The 22,171-nt window shown below is 40.8% G+C and overlaps 1 protein-coding gene across 2 annotated transcripts in view; it reads left to right on the top strand.

Annotated features, from left to right (window-relative positions):
• Positions 1–22,171, top strand: part of GDAP2 (ganglioside induced differentiation associated protein 2) — a 23,894-nt gene extending 1,723 nt beyond the window's left edge. For both annotated transcript variants that reach the window (XM_082278395.1, XM_082278396.1), the window contains exons 2-14: positions 35–281; positions 1,804–1,943; positions 5,804–5,957; positions 7,495–7,583; positions 9,497–9,573; positions 10,628–10,787; positions 12,311–12,461; positions 13,400–13,476; positions 14,141–14,217; positions 14,790–14,929; positions 15,533–15,587; positions 20,379–20,522; positions 21,426–22,171. In XM_082278395.1, coding sequence (XP_082134521.1) covers positions 106–281; positions 1,804–1,943; positions 5,804–5,957; positions 7,495–7,583; positions 9,497–9,573; positions 10,628–10,787; positions 12,311–12,461; positions 13,400–13,476; positions 14,141–14,217; positions 14,790–14,929; positions 15,533–15,587; positions 20,379–20,522; positions 21,426–21,473 — 1,488 coding nt within the window. In that variant the 5' untranslated portion in view covers positions 35–105 and the 3' untranslated portion in view covers positions 21,474–22,171. The remainder of the gene's footprint in view (positions 1–34; positions 282–1,803; positions 1,944–5,803; positions 5,958–7,494; positions 7,584–9,496; positions 9,574–10,627; positions 10,788–12,310; positions 12,462–13,399; positions 13,477–14,140; positions 14,218–14,789; positions 14,930–15,532; positions 15,588–20,378; positions 20,523–21,425) is intronic.

The raw sequence follows: 22,171 nt of genomic DNA, 5'->3' as shown, positions 1-22,171 counted from the left end.
GCTGACCTGGTTTGATTTTTGTTTTTCTTTAAAGCACCTGGAAGACTCCAGTGAAAATTGGAGTGTGACAAGTTAGCAGAGGAAGGGAGTTGTTGTTTCCATTCCATGGATCCCTTGGGTGCTCCTTCCCAGTTTGTGGATGTTGATAGTCTGCCAGGCTGGAGTGATGCCTATGAGGCCAAGCAGCTGGATTGTCACCAAAGTCCTGTTGAAAAAGCTCAAGTTGATGTTAGATCACCTTTTCCATACAGGAAAGACATCAATGAAAAAATTATCTTGTGGTAAGTTCGATGTGGCTCTTGTGTGTCTGTCGTCTCTTCTCCATTTACTTCAGGATCCATATGTAATGATCACTACTGTAGAATAAAGCTTCTAAATCCTATTTTCTTGAATCAAACATTACAGATCTGTGAGGAAAATAATCTTTTTGTTCACTGTAACTTTGAAAGTCTAGATTTTGCTCCACCATAGGTTGTGCTCATGGGCAGTCCTCGATGCAGCAGACTGGAGCTGTACTTCCTACTGTGGTAGGTAGGAAGTACATGCTTAGTATCCAAACCTAGTTAGGCGCTTGAATATGAGGTTTTCAATTTTTTTTAGACATGTTTGCTGTCCACTAGCTTTTTCCTGTATTTTCTGGCTTTATTCTGCTTTTACTTTTCTGGTTTAAATCAGTATTTTCTTTCATGTGGTTCATATGCCTTGGTTTTGGCTCTTCCTGCCCCTTCTTCCTCTGTTCTGTATTTTGTCTCCATGATTTTCTACCAAAATCTATTGATAAAGTGCAGTGTGCTGTGGTGAACTTAATCCATCAGTTTTTCTTTCCTGTAACTCAGATACTTAAACCTGCTCTCTAGATGAATAACTCTTAACTTAATCACTGTGAAGGGAGAAGGATTTCTCAGGGATGCAGATTCAGGAATCAGCCTGAACCTCTTTCTGGTTAATATATGCAGGAAATGGGACTGCTCATGGACTTCCCGAACTCAAAATTAAGTAAAGAAAGAGAGGAGTAAAAGGTTAAACATCTCTTACGGCTTGGGCAAATATGTGCAATTTCAACTGTTAGTTTAGTTTCTCCCTGTGCGTGGGAATCTTTATTTCCCTTCCTATGCTCTTTGATCCCAAAATCCCCAATGGCTGCTGCTGTGACAAAAAGCAGGTCAGAGTTCTGCTACTCCATTGTCTCTTATGCATCTGTGCCTTGTTTATCTTCTGCATGTCTGATCTTTGAACAGCAGAATGAACATGATCAACTTGTGGGTTCACAATTTGGGAACAAAAGAGAAGAAAACTTGTCCAGCTGCAGTGTCACTCTAGACCCACAGTGGTCTGAGGAACAGCAGCAGTTAAGGTGCCCTGGATAGTCTGTCTGCAAAAATAAAGAAGTACGTTGAAAAAACTGTTGAAGTTTTGAAAGTAATATAACACAAGGACTGTCCTGTTACCCCAAGAGAAAATATGTGGGTTTTTGGAAGTGTTACACTCCATCAGTTTAACAAGCTGCCTTGCATGTTTGCTGTCTGAGCTGCCCTACATACAACTACAACACTGCCTTTTCTACAAACAACTGCTGAGGCTGGGACTCTTTAAAGAGCTGACGTTTTGCGTGCAGTCTGTCTTCATCAGGGAGCGGCAAAGGATGGTTCAGCTTGGCGAGCACGTCAGGGTACGCTACGCTGTGCGGGCACTGGAGTCCTCTTAATGCTTTTCCTGTAACTTGGCATTTCCTTGCTTGGCAGCACTGATTTGAGAATATCCTGCTTAGTTGTGCATTTATCCTGCAATAAACTGTTTCCTCAGGAAAGGAGATGTCGCGTTACTGAACTGCACGGCCATCGTAAACACCAGCAATGAGACTCTCACGGATAAGAATCCAGTATCTGAAAGTATATTCATGCATGCTGGGCCTGACCTGAAGGATGAACTCCAGAAGCTCAAAGGTAAGTGGCCTTGAGACATTTTTATCTTACTGAAATCTACTGTTCTTGCATAGTACAAAGCATCAAGATTGGGGCACAAACGAAAAAGGCAGAGCTTCCCCCAACCCCCAACAGCTGGTGTTAACGTGAAAAACACGGAGGAAACACATGCCAATCTAGTCTCTTTGCTGTTCACATTCCAGATAATTGAAATTCTGTGGCAGATATTTAAGTTGATGAGCCCTTACTTTATGATACAATAATTCCCATTGTTATCTTAAGCCACTTTGAGCAGTTAGCTTATCAGAGCTTTTGCTCAAGGGACAAGTATTGTACATCTTGAGATTTTATCCTGTTCTGTGTTTATACATTATGAAAGACAGAAACTGAAGTTTACCATTGCAGAAATTAAGTGGATTCTATCATACACTTTGTGTATCCTCTTTCAGGATGTTAATATACACACAGTCTTTCAGAAAGATATGATAATAAGAGATGGATTGATAAAATACTGCATGTCTAAGTAAAGTCTTTGTGACTTCTTAAGTTGATTGGTTCACTTGTCTCTTGTGTACAACAAATTACTTTATTGGAAAGCTACAAGAGCAGCCTTAATGTAAGGCTATTCTAGAAATGGATGAGGTTTACCTAGATTCTTTATTAACAAAGCTTATTGCTGATAATGAGAGATGAATACTGAGCCTTTTTTTTTCATCTAACAGGCACTGGGAATAAGAGTTTCCTTATTTTGTGTGTGACGAACAGGAGTTTATAGTTATCCAAGGTCATAAAGAAGCCTAATATGGTTTGCAGATAAAAGTTCACATCTCTAGTATATGGTACTGAACTGAATTTTGAGGTATCTGTGTAGTACTGCTCACTGGATAACAGCTTGGTCTCCTGATGCAATAACAAAATGGATATAGAAGAGCCATATTTCTAATATAAACTCTAGTAGCTTAAATTACAATTGAATAGAAATCCTCTGTTTTTATAAAGTCATCCTTTGCTGATTCAGCTTGCTTTTTTTGAGTAACCTAGAAATAAAAGAGGAGGAAGAGTAACCATTTCATAACAGAGTGAAAATTCAGTGTGTGCTGTGGGTGGAAATGGCTGTTAAAATACCATAGGTGCTATAGAATAGTTAGGACCCTGCTGTATATGCCAGAACTCTTCTAAAATACGCTTGGGTTTCTTGTGTGCACTGAGAGGTGGGAAGAGAGGGACTGCATTTCAAGGAGTCCTAAAGTCTGAGATCCATCAGCTCTGTAGGGAGTTGTGCTCAACTTCTTAAATTCCATTTGACCCTGCTGAGTTATGTGTAGTTTTGCATCTTCTACCACAGTGAAAACACTTCTGTCTTCTCCCTGTAATGCATTCTGCTGGTTCACAACTCCCTATGAAGACAGTTTTCTTTTAATCTTGTGCCAAGAGCTTTATGGAAATCAGTTCTTCTGTGACACCCTACTGACATGTTGTGTGGGGGAGGAAGGAGAGGTTGATTTGGCTTTTGAGCACCCGTAGTACTGTCACAGTAGGAGAAGTGGATGGAGAGCTTAGTTAAGAAATCATTTTAGGATTTATTTGTCACCTCTGCTTCCTTTTTGCCCTCTTTCCCATTTAGCCTTGAAATTTTTCATTGGAGAATGTTTGTGCTGAAAGAGTGAAAATGTCTATGCTCTAAAGCTGTAAAATGCATTTTCAGTTAGGTCTCTCCTGCTTTATTCCTGCCACTTGATATATATTCACATTTCACAGACTCCAAGAAAAATCATGATCTTAAAGCATGTGATATGGTGACCCTTCTAAGGCCTGTGCCTTCTTTAAGGCTCAGCTAACTTTTATGTTCCTGGGAGCAGCATTAGTTTTGATTCATGTAGAAATGCTACAACAAGGGGCAGGCTCGCAGATGAAGTGCTGTTGATATAAGCTTGCCTATCAACAAATACTTGTTGCAGTCTAATAAAGACCTTTTGTAACAGCAATGCACAGAAATCTTCCAGCTCCAGTGATGCTTTTTCTCTGCCACACACATGATGTAGAGGATTCAGACTTTCCATTTTAAACTTGGAGAAAAGCTATCCTAATGTCTAAAATCTCATCAGATAAAAAATAGGATCTTGACTTTGTTCCCTGTTTTGTCACAGACCTTGACTTGTGCAGCTCACCTCACCCCATATCTTAAAATAGGAATAATACCTACTTCTCATTTTCATTTTGTAAGTTTTGTAAAGATACCCAGGCAGAAGGCATTGGGAAGTATGAAGTGTGATCTAAGTATAGTTAGATTACTGAGCTACATCTGCTTGCCTGAATTTATTAGTTTCCCTACTGAGTTCACAACTATACCTCAATCAAACTTGCTTCATTCTTTTTTTCCCAAGACAAGTTTTTCTTACAGGCCCTTGCTTGCTCTTCACTAGTTGTGAGGTGTGGGCAGAGGAAGAAAAGTAACTTGATATCTGATACATTGTTTTGGGTTTGGCTTTACTTTTTCCATATTGTGCTTATTTAATCACTCCCTTGAGCCATCTTAGAGGCTGTGCAGGAATTCAGAAGAGTCTGCTTAGTTTTAGTATGGTGTTTTCTTCCTTCTGATTAACCCAGAAGAAGCACAGTGGAGGTCTGTAGAAGCTAATGATGTGATTTGTCAGATCAAAAAGTTTACAAGATGCTGGCTTCAAGGCAGCATGTGGTTGCCATTAAAAGGTATGGTTGAAGTTTTGAGTAAGGAAGATTCTCAACCTGGAATGTCTCTTCCCATAAGATATGCTTTCATGCATGTTGATAGCTTGCCTGAGCACTACGAGGAAAGAGCAGAGTGGGAGATGAACATCCCTGTTCAGTGAGCAGCTTAAGCCAAGCTGCTGGAGCTGCTGCCTGAGGGATGGCTGCAGCTGCTTGTTCTTGTCTCATTCCCTGTTGTGGGCACTAGCAACCTATGAGAAGATCAGGTTGAAAGCTAATCCTTGAAAATACTAGTTTTCAGTCAGATCAGAAAGCTGAAGTGCAGCTGTACAAGCAGAAAAAAGAAGGTTGGAAAATACTTGCCTTTGAGGGTAGGGAAAGAGAGAGATTAGAAGTACTTCTTCAGCTGTCCAGACTTGGAGTGAATGAGATTTAGGTGAAGAAAGGGAAGTTTAGCAGACTTTTCTTCCATGCTGAAGGAAAAACAGACTTCAAACACAGAATCTGTTCCTAGACTATGTAACTGAAGGGTGCCGTGAATAGAACAGTTAAATGTATTGCTTGAAACTTCCTTGCCTTGAGACTAGATATCTGGTCTGCCCAGAGAGTATGAGCTGCATAAGGATCATGTATCTGCCTTGTGGACATGAAGAAACTTGCAAAACAAAGCAAGTTACCTCATTCTGGGAGCATAAATTAAACAAGTGTTTTATCTATTCAGTTTTAATAGCTTTGCCAACAACTGGTTTGTTTGATTAAGGAGACCTGTAGTCATTTTATCCAAAAAGCAGTCTCTCCAAACCAAGTTGTTAAATTCAGAAGGACTTTTTATTGTTAGCTGTGTGGTATACTTGCGCATCTGTTCTCTGCACATTATTAAATCATTTCTTCCTTTGGCTCTGTAAGTAGCGTAGTAAACACTGCAATTAAGACAGAATTTCTAGCAATATCTGGTTTGTCCTTATATGCATAGTTTTGAAATTGAGAGGAATGAGCACAGTTCTCACCTCCTCAGCCTGACTGGGTGCTAAGCAGCTGGTACGAGATAGGATGCTATCCTTAATATTTGATGTCTCTAACACCGCCTTCTGTGTATGAGGTGGAGTTGTCTGACTGGAGGAAGACAAGGGCTTGAGTACTTCTGGCTTTCTTGCCATGACAAGAACACTTATCCGTGTTGTTTTTTTCCTCAGGTTGCAGGACAGGTGAGGCCAAGCTGACGAAAGGGTTTAACCTGGCTGCGCGTTTCATCATTCACACGGTGGGCCCCAAGTACAAGAGCCGGTACCGCACCGCGGCCGAGAGCTCCCTGTACAGCTGCTACCGCAACGTCCTGCAGCTCGCCAAGTAAGCACAGCACAGCCTACACAGGCGCTGCCAGCTGGGGCACAGCTGTCCTGCAAACTCGGCTCTGCACAAAGATCTAACCTCTCTGAATGTCTTCTCATGTGTGCTGGCTCTGGCTAGGGACATGAGAACATAAATGGCTTCATGGTGTGCTTCATGCCTTTGGTTATCTCTGCTGTGGTGTAGATAAAATGTGCAGAGAGATCTGAGCTGGTTCAGGTCCTGAAATGGGATAGCTAGAGCTGTGCAGCATTCAGTTCCTCAAAGGAGAAATATTAATAATTGCTTTGAGTTCTGTGCTGCAGCAAGTGTTAAATGAGCTTACTCCAGCAGCAATTTCTTGTGTGTCTGCAGCCATGTGCACGCACCCACAGGCAAATCTGACCGCTGTGTCAGTTCACATGTTTGGCCTCTCTGCTCTTGTACAACAGCTAAAATTCTGAGTCAGGGTGTAAGATTACTTCCAAATCTACAGTTGCAGCAGCTGGGTTTGTAGTTTTTTCCCCTTTTGTCTGTGGTATTTTCTACTTCCTCTTAACTGACAGGGTTTTTTCTTCCTATTTTTCTGTCTTCTTTCCTGTGTTCTGTTCTTCTCCTGTGACAGCTGCTGTAGTGGTAGCAGTTGCAAAATACACCTGAGCAAGAGCAATGTCAGAAAGCATACCTAACAATTTCTTAGGGGTGGGAAGGTCAATTCTTCCAAGGCTGGACTGTGTGTTACAGTGCAATAGTAACTGTTTCATAATCAAGATTATAGCTAAGGTTTTTAGCATGTGCCAGTTTTGTTCTGCCTCAGAAGTAACAAGCAAAGTCAGGCCTGAACCATGTTAAAAACCATTTTAAAATTCTGATAGTTCTGCATAGTGAATGTCTTTTCAGTCAATCTATTTTCTAGAGTAACTTTTGATGTTTGTGAAACTGTCTACCAACTCTGAGCTTGCTCAAATTCCTTTGACGATTGTTGGCAACAGCTCTGCTTTACTCTTCTGAAAATGTGGCTCAGTGCTGGAAGCATCCTACTGGTCTTAAAGTATGTCCCACTCCATTCTGATGGTTGTCTAACCATACCTAAGATTGAGTAAGCCACTTTGGCCTGTGTCCAGATCTCTATCAAAACAAAATCATTGGTCAGGTGAAGAAACAGGAGTGTGTATGCACTGAAGAGCACCTCCTTCCCCTTACTGTCAGTCCTAAACAGGAACAAAAGTATTTTGGAAAGGATTGCAGAGAGCTTGAGGTAAGAACTTAATTTAGGATGTGAGAAACTGTAGGAACAACATAGCTGAAATAGAAGGAGAAATCTGAAAACAAGCAGCAGAGGAAGCCATGGGGAATAATTAATGGTTCTCTCCTTCTCTACTTAATGGGGGTGTGTACATCTTGCCAGGGAAGAATCCTTCTGCAAAAACCTGAAAGAGGATTACTGCTGCTTAGAGCCAGGGAAGAAATTACAGGTGTTCCAGTTCCCTACTGTCCTGAGAGATGGCTGTTCACACCTGGCTGTCTGTTCATTTGTTTCTCTTTTTCTGGATTCCAGGGAACAGGCAATGTGCTCTGTAGGATTTTGTGTCATTAACACTCTGAAAAGATGCTACCCCTTGGAGGATGCAACCCACATAGCACTGCGTAAGTGTGTTGGAAAACTGCATAAACTGGATGGCAGCATTCAGCAGGTCACTTACAGATTGCTCTTGAAATGGGGAAAGCTTTTTTTAGGGGGCTGTGGTTCATTAGAGGCTGTAAAAAGGCAAGGCATTCCATGGTTGATCCGGAAATGGAAGATAAAAACAAATGAGCCTTCCTCTCAGTAAAGGTCCCTGGGATCTCATCAGTAAAGATCCATGCAACTTGCATTTTTCAATGTGTTATTTAATAACCTGGTAAAGATGCTAAAAGTGAGGTGAGAGAGTTTGCTGGTAATAGAAATCTGTTCAGAATAGCCAAGATGAGGCCTTGCTGTTGAATACTTGTAGGCAGACTTGAGCAACCATGAATTTAGTCTTCTGTCTTAGTGTCATCAGCACATCCAAATGTAAAGTGATGTTCTTCCCCCACTGACCCACTCCTACAGGCTTCTGCCTTCACATGCAAAATGATGGGCTGATTATAGGCAGCAAAACTTTGAGATGATAATAGTTCCATGAAAACAACAGCTCAGAGGAGCTCAAAACAGCAAGCTGAGTAAGACACAACAAAATTTAAAATGTTATGCAATAAATCAGTGCTTTGTTCACCCTTTAAAGCTGCATATTCAAAAAGAATATAGTAGACAGAGAAGTTGAGGAGGTCAACAAGGACAGAAAAAGGCAAGAAATAGCAAAATGAGCTCAAGACTTTTCCAGACTGGATTATACCAGACTTGAGGGGAGTGTGATAGATATTTGTAAACTCATGAGTGGCATGGAAATGGTGAAAAGGAATCAGCTGTTCACTGTCTCCCAAAATAAGAACCATCAAACCATGCCAGTTCAGAACAAACAAGGGGAAATGGTTCTTATGCTTGTTACTTGTTTTATGGAAATTCTTACTAAAAAGCATTGCTAAAAGTTTTCAAATTTCCTTGTACTTGAGAGGGAGCTATATTTAAAAAAAAATGAAGACCACTGAAAACAAATCAGAAAACATCCTGGGCTGAAAATACAGAAAAGTGCTCAAATAATAATGTTATATACTCTTGTTTACATACTTATATACTGGTTCCTACTCTTCCCCATCTCTTTTGGCTTTTTCACATGTTCACATACATTCAGAACTGTTTGCTGTGGAACTGCCCAACTGCATTTGTTCTGTAAAGTAATGTTGCAGGTCAACATGATTACACTGGAATTTGTGTACTGTAGTACACAGGAAGTGTTTGAAAATAGCTCCTTTTTTCCTTGAACTGTTTCTTGAACTCCCACTGAAGTATTCCCTGTAGATAACTTCTTCTATTGCTGTCTTCTGTTGTCTCTGTAGGTCTGTGTGCTACTTGATAAAATACTCCTGTACCAACCGATTTGTTCGGACACCTTCTCTCACGATTTACAAATAGAATTTTTATATGCCTCTTTGGCACTAGAGATTTTATGTTGCTGAGCCTGTCTTGAAGCAGCTTCTGCTGTATCTTACTTATATTGCTTTGCTGATAAATTAAGGCACAGTGACTTGTTCTAAGAATGTCTGGTTTTAGCAATTTGCACTCTCTAAAGTTCTTGCAATTTGGACTCTCTAAGGGAAGGATTTAGCTTGATTTTTCAGGGCCATTGAATCTCATTTCACAGTCTAAGGAATGCTTAGTAAGCTAAAATCAAGGAGATTTATTCACTATTTGTGTCTATCTAAAGTCAGCATCAGGAGAGAGTGGAGATGGAACTTCCAGTATGCCCAGCAACCCATTTGGTGTGTTAAACCACCACTTATTCCACACTTACCTACAGCCTGTGGAGCTGTTTAGTACGAGGAGAGATGTATCTCTCTTCTGCACTCTGAGTTCTTCACTTGCAGCTGTGTGTGTAGACTTCTTCTGTTTTGCTAACTACATTTAATCTGCTTCCTTGCAGGCACAGTTAGGAGGTTTCTGGAGATTCATGGAGAGACTCTGGAGAAGGTGGTGTTTGCTGTCTCTGAGCATGAAGAGGTATCATCTTGGTATTCATTCCACCAAAATTCCTGGGCATGTTTGATCCTCTCTGCATCAGTAGAGCTGGATTTGGATTTCCCCTTCAGATCATGCAGACTTTTGGTCTTGCAGCATCCTTCTCTCCCATCCTAGCATAGCCTCTTTTCCAGTACTGTTCATGCCCTTAGCTGTCACTATGGACACTGAGAATCTTTCTGCTTCTGGCTTTTGTGTTCCTGAGCTGTGGACAGGGAGCAATAGGGGAGGTGATAGCATGCAGTTGTGCTGGATGCTGTCTGTTAGCCACAAAAGAAATTCCTCACACAAAGTTTCCTCCTTACACAGAGATGTGATTGAAGAGGGCCAATTCAGCATCCCTACAGATCACCTACAAACCTGGAACGCTGCTTGCTGGCTTGTTGGAAAAGCAAACTTGACATTTAGTGATCTGTGTTCTGAGAGATGCAGGCAGTTTGAATATTGACTTTCCTTGTACCTTGAACTTGCTAATGGCAGTTCCTGTGCAGAACACCCATGCTGTGTTCAGATTCTGTGGCATCTGGGATTAGGAAAATAACTAATTTGTTGGGGGTCATGAAACTGCTAATCATATGGAGATAATCCATGAAGTATTACATTCTGTAGAGATTTTCCTTCATGTGGGGCAGGATTTTCTTGTTTGGTTGGTGCTTTTTCTTTATTCCCAGACAGATCACTAAAGGTGATCTCTGTAGCGTAGTGCATTTTAACATAAGCAACCTTTGCTGAAATCTGTTGTCTGGGCGTATTTCAACTTCATTACAAAGCTAAAGTATCTGCAATCTACCTGAGTTCATGCAGGTTAAAGCAAAGTCCTCTCAAAGTCACTTGCCAATGTGGCAAAAAACCCAAGAAGTTAACCTTTATTAAGGTTTCGTGCCTGTATTGTGAACTCACAGCCCAAAGTAACCATTGAGGGAGGCAGTATTTTGCCTCCAAACTGCGGAGAAGTTCCCTGCTACAAAGACAGACGCTGTTTAAGCGAAGAGCATGGATGTATGATAGACCCTTCACACTTTTTTCTTATTTGTAGGTCACTTACCAGAAGTTGCTGCCTCTGTATTTTCCGAGATCGTTGGAAGAAGAGATCCAGTCCTTGCCTTACCTCCCTGCAGATATTGGCAATGCAGAAGGGGAGCCGGTAGTACCAGAGCGGCAGATCAGGATTACTGAAAAGCCAGGCGTTCCGGATGGTGAGTTTGGAACTGGACTTTGGAATAAGTATCTCTCTGTGAAAGTCAGTGGGAAAAACAGAAAAGGAGGGAGAGAGGTGTTTTCCTACCACAGTTCACCTAAGGCAGGTTATAATGATTCCAGTTCCCAAGCTGCCTCATTGGCTTCGTGTGTTCCCCAGCAGTAACTGCAGTAGAGCTGATCTGTCTTTTTCTTTCTTGGTGGAAGAGGTGGGTAGTTCATTCCCTTGGTAAATTTTTTCCCAAAGTGATTAGGATCTTTGAAAGTGCTTTTGCAGAATCTTCTGCAGCCCCTAATTAAAAAAGGCATTATGGTTAATGATCTGTCTTGTGTATTAGCAAAGTGTTGTTTAGGTATTAGCAAATGTTGTCTCAGATGATATGATTCTATTGATACAGCAGGGATACAGTGCATCAAACTATAGATGTGCAATGAAAACTAGGAGAAACTCCCTAAAAGCTAGATCAACCCAGAGATCAGTGTTTGGAAGTGGCTATCAAAATTCAGTGAAAGTCTGCTTGTAAAGAGGTTGCCTAGATGTCAGGGCTGAGGTGAGATACATATAGCAAAACAATTTAACATATTAATGGACATAGCAGGCATGTTCTTCTTTACTTGTTAAGCGGTGATGTGAAAGTTTTACAGCCTTGAACTATCCAAAGCAGATAACTTGGAATTCATTTCAATTTTCTGCTTTTGCATAGCCAGTTGGGATACGGCTGAATATTTGATATTTGCTGCTGTGGCTGATCAGTGTGAGGCATTCAACCACTAGCTAATATTTTATGAAATTACTGGATTTGCACAGGTAGGAGTGAATTTGTGTAGTGGAATCCTGCACTCCTGTTCCATTGTTACTACAGTATGTCATGCTAAAAGGGGAAGCTCAGTTCCTGTCCAGATTGCCCAGAGAGACAGTGCTAGAAGTCTTAGCAACATGCCTGGATGACATCAATTCAGTGGAGCATTCTGGTATTGTCACCAGCAAGTGAGCCTGCGCTCTTCTATTTCATCACCCAGTCTTGTTGTAAACAAAACTATAAAAATAGCTACACTCAGATCACTACAGCATTTGTTCAGGAAGTGTCAGTGATACAAAAAGTAAGCCCTTTCTACAGTACAGCTTCTAAATTGAATAAAGCTGCATCATCTGTGCCTCTGTGTGCTAGTTTTCCCCCCTTTGACAAATAGGATGGCTGTAAAGCTCAAGTAGGATGGCTGTAAAGCTCAAGTCACTCTCCCCAGACTTGTTTTTTGGGAGAGTTAACCCTTTGTTGTGAGCTGATGACTAGCATTTCCCATTTGGTTTCCAGGCAAACCAGCATTTTAAGGGAGTAGTTCTCAATCACGTGCTGTGATCTGCGAGTGGTACTGGTGAGGTGTCAGAGCCGCATCACGGTACCTCACGGGGTTTTGTGTTAGTCTGTAGCATGACTGTGTTGTCTCACTGGGAAATGTAGCAATTCATCAGCAGCATTGCTGATTGCCCAAAAATTTTACACCACCTTTGTTTCTACTGCAGATGCTTCAGATGAAGAGGGTCTGGAGGCAGATTTGTCTTTCATTGGATCCCATGCTTTTGCCCGCATGGAAGGAGACGTCGATAAACAGAGGCGCCTCATCCTTCAGGGACAGTTGTCAGAGGCAGCACTGCAGAAACAGCATCAGAGGAAGTGAGAATTTGCTTGTCCATGTGAATATTTGTGTTAGTTAGGACCAACCCTTACAAATAATGATTTTGTTATCTGTAAAGCCTAATCTTCCAGCAAGCAAATACAGGTAATGCCTGGTGTCACCCTGGATTGATGTGGTAGCCTCTTTGGCCTGAAGAGAGAAGGGAAAGGACAGTAAGATAAAAAGGGAAGCTTGTGATGAACCCTTTAGCACACCTAGTGCATCCAGCCAGCTGCCTCATCTGTTTGCCACAAGATGTCACTGTTTTGTCACCACTTTTTGTAGTGGGATCACTTGCTTTTAATAGTTCCCACTTGTTCCTGAGGCTCTGGGCAAGTAGCAAAACACTTTTCCTCCATTTGATAAATAAAAGAATGCTCAGACTTTCTCCCCCTTCATGCTCTGGTAACCCTAATATGCATGATCACTTCTTTAGAAGGTAGTTCCATGCTGGACACCTTTTGAGGCACGTGTTGGCTTGTTTTGTCAGATGAGGCACTTTGTTGTTCACCATTCAAAGGGAAAAACAACAATATGACACTGGTTGCTGCATAGTTGTGTTTGACATCTAGACTTCTAAAGAAAATTTTCTTTTTTTTTCTGTCTTTTAAACACTGACATATTTAAATGGAAAAACCTCTGAGATCTTTTCAGCCCAAATGCAATGCCACTATAGTTACTAGTTGGTAATGTATTAATATATATTAATTGCCCTAGTGAAAATCATTAGGTGTGTAACTAAGACACTAAATTTTATTTTTTTAACATTTCTTTCTTTAAAAACTTGATAGTTGCTCCATAGGTCAGAAAACAGCAACATTAGAGAGGGCACAGTCAGAAAAAGCTTGCTTTGTCCTTCCCTTCCCATATACCTCTTCAGCTTATAATGCTAATCCAAAGGGGGATTAGATCTGACCAGATGTTTTTAACTTTCTAGTTATAATCGCTGGCTGTGTCAGGCAAGAGCTGAAGACCTCTCTGACATTGCTTCTCTTAAAGCTTTGTACCAGACAGGTAAGTTTGGGGTACTGATGACTAATCTATGTTGTCTCAAAGTAAAAATATTTTCTTTGGACTTGCAAATACATTAGGTCATGCTGGAAAGCATAGCTGTGTTTCTGGAGACAAAATCTGTTCAGCCCTTTGGCTGATATTTTAGGCCTCATGAAATTCCAGAGCTTACCTAGATCTTTGTGTAAATAGCAAGGTTGTGTGTGATACCTTCTGCTCAGTAGCTGCAAATTTAAATTCTTTTGTTTGCCTTAGGCAAGACTCTGTGGGCTACAGGAGGTCCATGAGGCGTGCTCTGGCAATCTGTGCATTGGAGTTCAGAGCCTGGTTTCTAGGAAGAATTTTGCTTTGGTGGTAGAATTACAAGTGAAGGTGTTTGGTTTTTTTTAATAAAACCGTGTTGTTATTTGATACTTAGGTAAATATGGAGTACACAGGCAACATAAAATTGCAGTCCTTAAGTTTCTCAGATGTAATACGTGGAGTTTTTATCAGAATAGGTACTGGTATAGTGAGAGCAATAACTAAGCATATTTCCTCTATTGGAAACCAGATACATTGCAAAAGTTCTGAGCTGAGGCTCTTTCTCCCTGGTTTGAAAGGGCCCAAGTACAGAACCTGGCATGACTGAGAGAAGTTGAGACATCTTTCTTTCTTTCTTTTGTAGGTGTGGATAACTGTGGCCGCACAGTGATGGTGGTGGTTGGAAGGAATATCCCCATAACATTGATAGACATGGAAAAGGTAAGGCTTTGTAAAACTAGAGTTGTGTAGGTTACATATGAATGTTTAGGATGGAAAAGTCTGATTATAAGGATAATTCAGTGTTAATACTAGAAACATTATTTGCAGGAGACTTAAGATGTTAACTAGAAAGTATTTTTATAGGCAGATGAAAATGTATACCCTTACAAACCTATGTGTGCATTGGGCTGACACTTTTCAATGAGGCTATTTTTAGAAAAAAACTCATGGTTTAGAAAAAAGCTCCTTTTTCTTCTCAAGAAGAAGGAGACTTACTCTGCTTCTATAACTGCCAAGATGTGAAGAGTGAAATGTAATGAGTCAAATGTGGTTTTTCATGGAAACAGCAAGAATATATCTCCATCTGTGAGGTCAGATAGACAAAAAAGACTTGCAAGTTATTACAGTCAACTTGAAGACTTGGAATGTTGGCCTTGCTTTTGTAGCTGAAATGTAATGCCATCCAGCCTCATGATTCTTCATTTTTAGAGGAAATAATGGAAGCATATTCAGATGTAATGCAACTGTGAAAGAGTTCTTGCAAATATAAATTTCATTTCTTTCTGCCTCAGGCTCTTCTGTATTTCATCCACGTCATGGATCATATTGCAGTGAAGGAGTATGTCCTGGTATACTTCCATACACTCACAAATTATTACAATCAATTAGACTCTAATTTCCTGAAGAAGCTCTATGATGTTGTTGATGCCAAGTGAGTGTCAATAGGAAAAGAACTCGTTCTGGTCTTCCCCTGTGCTATGCAAATATTTCCCTGTATCTGGTTTCCCATTTATTTGTGAGAGAGTTTTGCTGGGACAAAGGCCTAAATAACTAGTAAAGGCAAAAAGAAGGAAGAGGTGTTTTCTTTCCTTCTCAAGTCCATTGTTTTAACCAAAAGTTCTGTCCTCTGCAGTCTCCCTTTGGAGCTGTTAGGGAGGCACTCTGGTTGTGTTGTCTGTCACTGTCCAGAGCTGGAGCTTTTGGAGCCTGGCTTTGTTAAAGTATGTTGCTGTTTGTGAGGGGAGAGGCTTGGGTAACAGTGGCAGTCATCATTTGTCCTTACCTTTCTTTCACTTCCTACTTGAAAGACTGAAGGCTGTGATGTCTTTAACGGAAAAATAACCATTCTACTTTTAAAAGTTATTTTTCTTTTCCCTTTACATTTGCTTTTTGATATCGGCCCTTGCATTAGATCTTAACTTTGTAAAATTACATCACAGGCACTTAAGAAAAATAGTCTCTTTTGACAGTTGGCTTGTGTAGGTGACCTTAATTAGAATTGACTTTTAAATACTTTTTTGTTTCTCTAAACCAGGTACAAGAGGAATTTGAAGGCATTGTATTTTGTCCACCCAACATTTCGTTCAAAGGTAAGGTAAATCTTACTAAAGGAGAGTGTATCTAGCATGGCAGTGGAGTAGCATGTAAGCCTGTAACATGAGGAATGTGGAGATATATAGAAGACTCCCAAAATTAGACAGTATCTTCTGGATCTCCTGAACTTGAAATTCATCCCATCTTTGATCTAGCTGTAATCTTCCAGCCTTTGGGATAAGCTGAACCCCAGTGCAGTGCATGCTGTCTGTGCCCTGGTTTTTGTGTGCTCTTAACAGAGAGAGGTGGAAGCTTTGAATCATGTTTCTTTCAAAGGGAAACATCTTGTCATTTTTCCTGCTGTCTGGCTGGCAGCATGATGAACCATGAGCAAACACTCAGGGAGTTCATTTTTGTGTAGTTCATCTCCTGGATGTTTCACCTTTTCTTTCACACAAGAGGTGGCACGTGTGTCCTGTGTGTCGCTTCAGAGCTGCCCTGGGAAGGGCAGAGGGCAGCATTAGGCAGCAGCGAAATTAGTCAGGGATAGAGTGTAGAGCAGCAAAGATGGGAAGAATGCTTTTGATGCAGTACAGAAGAATCCTGTTAATCCATCAGGAGACAAAAACTTGAATTTGTCATGCAGTAAGTTGTTACCCTTGGCTGGGATCTGTGTGGGGCAACAGAAGATGGAGCTGGTTCCCTTCTGGACTTGACGCCCACTACTCCTATTGCAGCAGTATGAGTACTTCAGATGAACTAAGTGGCAGCAGCAGCCCTTCCTAGAATTTTTGTTTGTCCAATTAAAACAGAAATCTGATCCTCCATGTTCACATCAGATTAACCTCTGTGTTTTTTCTGCTTTTTGCTGACATTAATCAAATTTGAGAAAATTATATGCCTGGAAAAACACATCTGTTTGTACATGTTCAGCAAGAATCTCTTTGCTAAATTTCCAAAGAGTCCTTTCTTTGCCTGTGCACAGCTGGGACACCGTGAGACTTGGAGTTGCCTTGTTTTTATGTAGATGAGACTGAGGCTTCCCAACAGCATAGCTTCCAATTTCTGTTAGGTTATTAGTTATTCCCACAGGGTACAGATCAGAGGTCTGTGCCCTAGAATTAGAGCTTCCAGCTCTGATGCTAATAAAAATGTAGGAGCTGGCAGAGAACATTACAAAGGTCACAAAGTCGAGTGGAAAAGCTGAAGCTAGGAAGTATTAGTGTTTTAGATTCTCAACAGAACTTCATCCCCCTCCTCTCCTCTAAACATTTCTGTTTAGTTGAGAAACACTTTTTTGTTGTTGTTGGAGGATGAGAACTCATCCTCACTGGTGTCTATTGCCATCTTGTCTCTCCCTTTGGAAACTGCAGTGCGACTCAACAGATCTGTAGGCAAAGCAGATGGTTGGTGGGAAGCAGGGAAGGTGAGAGACACAGAGTTCTGTAACTTGCTGGAAATAGTATTGGTTTGTATCCTATTCTGGCAGCACAGCTGTAGGCAAAAGAGAATGTGTATCCATGTCTTTCTGCCAATCTTCTCTATAACTGGAAGGCAAGCAGGATTGCTTTTGACTGTTGCATGGACTATCAGCTTATGAAACAATGATGGGGAATAAGCAGCAGAAGGCATAGTGAAGAAGATGGCTGCTTAGAGGGAATGATTTTTCTTTCCCCTTCTTTTTTTTGGATCTTTCAGGACTCTTGTCCCTATGGAAGACTGCTAGCTCAAAAGCTTCAAATTTCTTCAAAAAATGTTTGGCACATTCATCTTCCTATTTGGATTTCTGACTTCCTTCCCTAGAAGTAGTAGGAAATACCCCATGCCTCAAATTCAGGAGGAAGGCCTGTGCATTCATGTGACTTCCCAAACATATCACCCTTGTACATAGGTCTTAAATCTCTGGTAGAAATTGTCCCTTTCACAGCAGTATTGAATCCTGGCACAGTGGATGGCTGCCATCTGTCAGAGTCGCTTTTGCTTATTTATGGGCTAAAAGGGATCAAGAGGCTTTTCATCATGTCTTTTGGAAAATCATATGTCCCTAGAACACCAGCGTAGTTCTCCATGTACTTTATGGTGCCAACAATGATTCTTTGTTTGGTTTCTAGGTATGAAACTGTTGTAAATTATGTGTTTTCTGAGGATAATTGCCTGTCTAGAATACATGGAGTTTGGTGTGCTGGGAGGAAGGTTCAGCAGTTATCCTAAAGCACAGAGTAACAGAAGCAGGGTGAGCCACTGTGCAGTCCATTTTTGTACACTGCTCCTGCCTTTCTTCATGCTTTGAGTGTTCTTGTGAGCTGTGAAACTGAGCTGTTCTTGTCATGAAATCGTAGCAGAGGCATCAGGACTTTTGTAGGCTGGAGTGGCTCTTGCTGTGTGAGTGCTTCACTGCCGGGCCTCAGATCAAGGTACCCATCAAGTGCCATCACAAGCTCCTTTGTACTCTTGCATGTAAGGTTACTCCTGCTTGTTGTTGATATAGCTGCTGATAGATAAATAAAGGGCTTTTGGAGGCATTTTTATGTGAATCCTCTCAGCTGCCCTCTTCTGAGTGCTCTCCAAACAAACTTTCTCAGAGCTTGTATTCTGAACTGAACCATAAATGGCTGCATCTGAAACAGTCTCACCCAGAGTAATTCTGTTTTCATTAACTGGCTGTGAATCAAGAATGTTTCAAAGCTGAAACATACCCGAAGACTCAAATTAGATATTCATAATCATCATAATCTTTGTATTTGTCATGAACAATTTTTGTTTTGCTTTTCTATAACAGTCCTAAAAGCAGTTTCTGAACATCAGGTGCCAATGGAAAGGTTGTTGCAAATCACTTTGGTCTTTTCCTACACAAGATCCTTCCAACTGGAATAAAATTTCCCAGATCTTAGTAAATTTCTCTTTGAGATATGACCAAATTAAGAGATTTGTGACACAGCTAATCTGTGTTGCTGGTTTTTTGTGGGAGACATGCACTCATACACTTAACTGTGGGTTTATAGCTTGGCAGAGTCACTTTGACAGGCTTTTATTTAGATTCAGAATATCATAACAAAAAAAAAAATGAAGGGAAACTTCAGCAGATGTCTAGATTTTTAACTTTCTTTGGCTGCTCTGGTATAACTTATTCTACTTTCAGTGCATTAACAGAGATTTGGTTTAATTTAAAGTTCCGTGTCCTGTTACCAATAAGAAAATAGCTGCTCTTGTATTACTGTTTCTATAACCTGTGATTATCAAGAATAAAAGTAATAAAAACTCCAGAAACATTTCTGCCCCCCTCCCTTCCCTCTGTGTTTCTGGGTAAGATGTCAAACTGCAGTGGCTTGTATAGTGAGAGGGAGAAAGGGAAAAAGAAAAAACCCTTTTCACAACAGCAGTTTTTGTGATGGCTGCAAAAATATTCCCTATTAGGCTTTTATACATTAAACATCCATAGCAATTATGTTTAATGATTGTCATTCATAACACACCTTGAAATCCATGCTACTTTGGTGCAAGATTGAGAAGGTATTTTTCACTCATTAAACTGTCACTTAGTGTCACTCATAAGAGGTCTTGTTAGAACAATATAATGAATAATGGATGCCAGTAAAATCTGTCTCCCTGCTTTCTGCTGTCTCTAATTCTGCCCTCAACATAATGAACTGATTTCAAGTGTTCTGTCGTATTCTTGACCTCCTTTTCTCCTTTTCATTGTTCCTTTCTCATTAAAATAAGTTGTTTTGAGGAGGCAGCAGTTATTCCAGGACAATTTTTAGGAACTGACTTTTTCTTTGAATGCTGTATTCAGGCAAATAATTTTTATTGACTTATTCTTACAGCTTCTTTGAAACTCTTGTTTTCCTCAAGGCTTTTTTTGCAGTGTTGCTGTGTTTCTGTTAACTTCCTGCAGTCAAAGCAAAACTATCAAACAGAATGACAGGATGGTCAAGGTTATAATGGACTCTGGAGGTCATCTGCTCTGACCCCTTTGCTCAAGAAGGGTCAGCAAGAGCTGGTTGCTCAGGACCACGTGATTGATCCCTAATATGAGCATTTGTGGCCTGTAGAACAGGTTTCTTTCTTTTTCTTCAGTCTGCCAGGAAAAGAATAGATAAGAAATAAACAAGAAGTAATACAGAACTTAATTTTGGAGAAGGTGGGTTGAAAAGGTAAAGCCTGTGCAATCAATCTAGGCAGGATTGGATTGCTGTTTACTGGTCTTCAAAAACAAACATTCCATATCCAGTTTATACCCAAAACAGACAGAGGCGTGAATACTTGAAGTAAAATCTTTTAGAATAAGTTGTTAGGCTTATTCTTGTAGAGTTAAATTGATAAGGCTTTGATTAAAAAGGTGGTAAAACAAAAGCTCACTCAGACAACCCAAAGCGGAAGGGAGATTTCAGTACAATCTTTGAACCGCCAAAAGTCTCCCTTTCTCTCCGTCTAATTGGCCTTTCTTTCAAGTGAAAACTTGAATGTAAAGGGTTGAAAATGCTTCTGACAGAGTCAAATAGGTAATTTTCTGAACTGGCTAAACCTGGAGTGAAAACATGCCACTATACAGATGGGGTTTTGAGGACAAATAGCAGAATAGCTGTCACTCTTGGACTGTAGAAAGGGACCTTAAGCTGGCTATTTGGGGAGGGGTGGGTGTAGAGTCAGAAAACATGAGCTTGACACTCTCAAGACACTGCTTGCTAGCAGTTGGTGGTGCATACTTCCTGCCCTTGTTGTGTTACTGCAATGATTTTAGCGTTTCAAGTTCAACTCAAGCCTGTTTCACTGGGGAGTATTACACTGAACTTGAAGGTTTTGAAACAGCACCTTGTTAATTGGTTTTTGTTGGGTTTTATTTTCAGGTCTCAGCATGGTTTTTCACAACCTTTACAGTCTCAGGGCTAAAGGACAAAATCCACTATGTGGAAAGCCTTCAGCAGTTGTTCACAGCCATACCCCCAGAACAGATTGATCTTCCCCCTTTCGTCCTCGAGTATGACGCCAGGGTGAGTGACTGCCTGTGGCCACCATGAATCTCTGCCCTAAGAGCAGTTCTTGTGCTCTGCAAGAGCTTTAAGGGAATTGACTTCTACATCTTAAGAATGGGGAGAAGAAAGAGGGAAGGTTCTTAGAGAGTCTGTGTTGTTCTGTGTAATGATTCTCTGATTTTTTTTTTTTTTGTGTACATCAGCCCAAGCAGAGGGCTTGGCTGAGAAGGAGGCTGCTTTCCCATTAGAGCAGTCTCCTGTGTGCATAAAAGGCAGCTTACCCGTCTTCAGCCAAGAACTGTAATGTAACACACTAACAGCCTGTGACAAGATAAAATTTGTGTTAGCTGCTATACACCTTATACTGACTGGAAAAAAGAAATAGTAGCTGTGTTTTGCCTTCTCTGCCCCACATACTAACAAGCATGTTGGAAAAGGAAAAAAAAAAAAGAACAAAACAGCAAGGAAAAGTGGAACAGTAGAAAGGTGCCCTGCCTTTGTATAGGACTCTCTTCTCTTCCCTTCTGCACCTCAGGTCTCTAACCAAATGGTGGAATGAATATGGCTTGCATTGGCAGAATCATTCCAAAGCATATGTGATTTAACTACAAAGTAGTATCCAGAGCTGTGTGTCTGCATTAGCTGCTCTGGCTGAGTGTCTGGCTATGCCAACATTTGTGGCTTCCTGGCATCACAACTTTGGCTTAGTGGCAAAAGTTTAACTTGCACTTTTTGCTTAACACAGGCAAAAACAAGGCCTCTGTTTGCCTGTTTACCAGCACAGTCCTCTCCTGGGTGAGTTGTGGCAGTCACTGTACAAAGCCAGAATACCTAATTCTTTCTGCCTCTGTGGCACTATCATTGCACCAAGGTGTATTGGAGAAGACTTCTGTTCAACTGCTTATTCTGTTCTCATTGCAGGAAAATGGGCCTTACTATTCTTCTTATCCTCCATCCCCTGACTTGTGATTTGCAGTCCTGTAATGCTGCCAGTTTCCCAAGGATCCAATGACCTGATGCCTGCCAAAACCTGTGCATTTACCCATGTACAGAATTCAGAGAGAGGGTTTTCCTCCCCCAGCTCTGGTATTTTTTTACTGATGAGATATTTTCAAGCACTCAAGCAATCAGAGAACTTTATGCCACTGTGAACTGCACAACTATTTCAAATATATTTATCCAATGTAAAAGCTGATTTAAAGATCACTAGATGCATTTTTTGTTTGTTTGTTTTGTTGTTGTTGTTGCTGCTGCTGTTGTTTTTTGAAGCTGTTACATTATTTTTCTGAAGAGACTTCTCTTTTCTGGGAAATCCATCAAAAGCACTTGATCATGTTTTTAACTATTAGTATTTTCCAGCTCTGTTTGTAATACCCATTTCTGACTGGTCTGTACAAATATTGTGTAGTACCAGCCTGACATATCACTCATCATATGGTCTGTGTTTCACATCTGATTACTTTCCCTTTCTGTTAGTACTGATTACTTTAGTCTTGACCCAGCAAAGCTGTCTGGAATTGGGAATGCCATGTCTGCAGGCTGACAGACCACTACAGCCAAGCCAAGATTACTCCAAGACTTAGTCCCATAAACTGCTAGGTGAGCTAGGAGCCTTGAAAAAGTTTTCATTGGATGATGTGAAGGACCATGTCAGGATGTCACTACCC

This window comes from Coloeus monedula, assembly GCF_965178545.1.
Source record: "Coloeus monedula genome assembly, chromosome: 3".
Lineage (NCBI taxonomy): Eukaryota > Metazoa > Chordata > Aves > Passeriformes > Corvidae > Coloeus > Coloeus monedula.
Note: the sequence above shows the minus strand (reverse complement) of the source record. Positions and strands in the feature narration are given on the sequence as shown.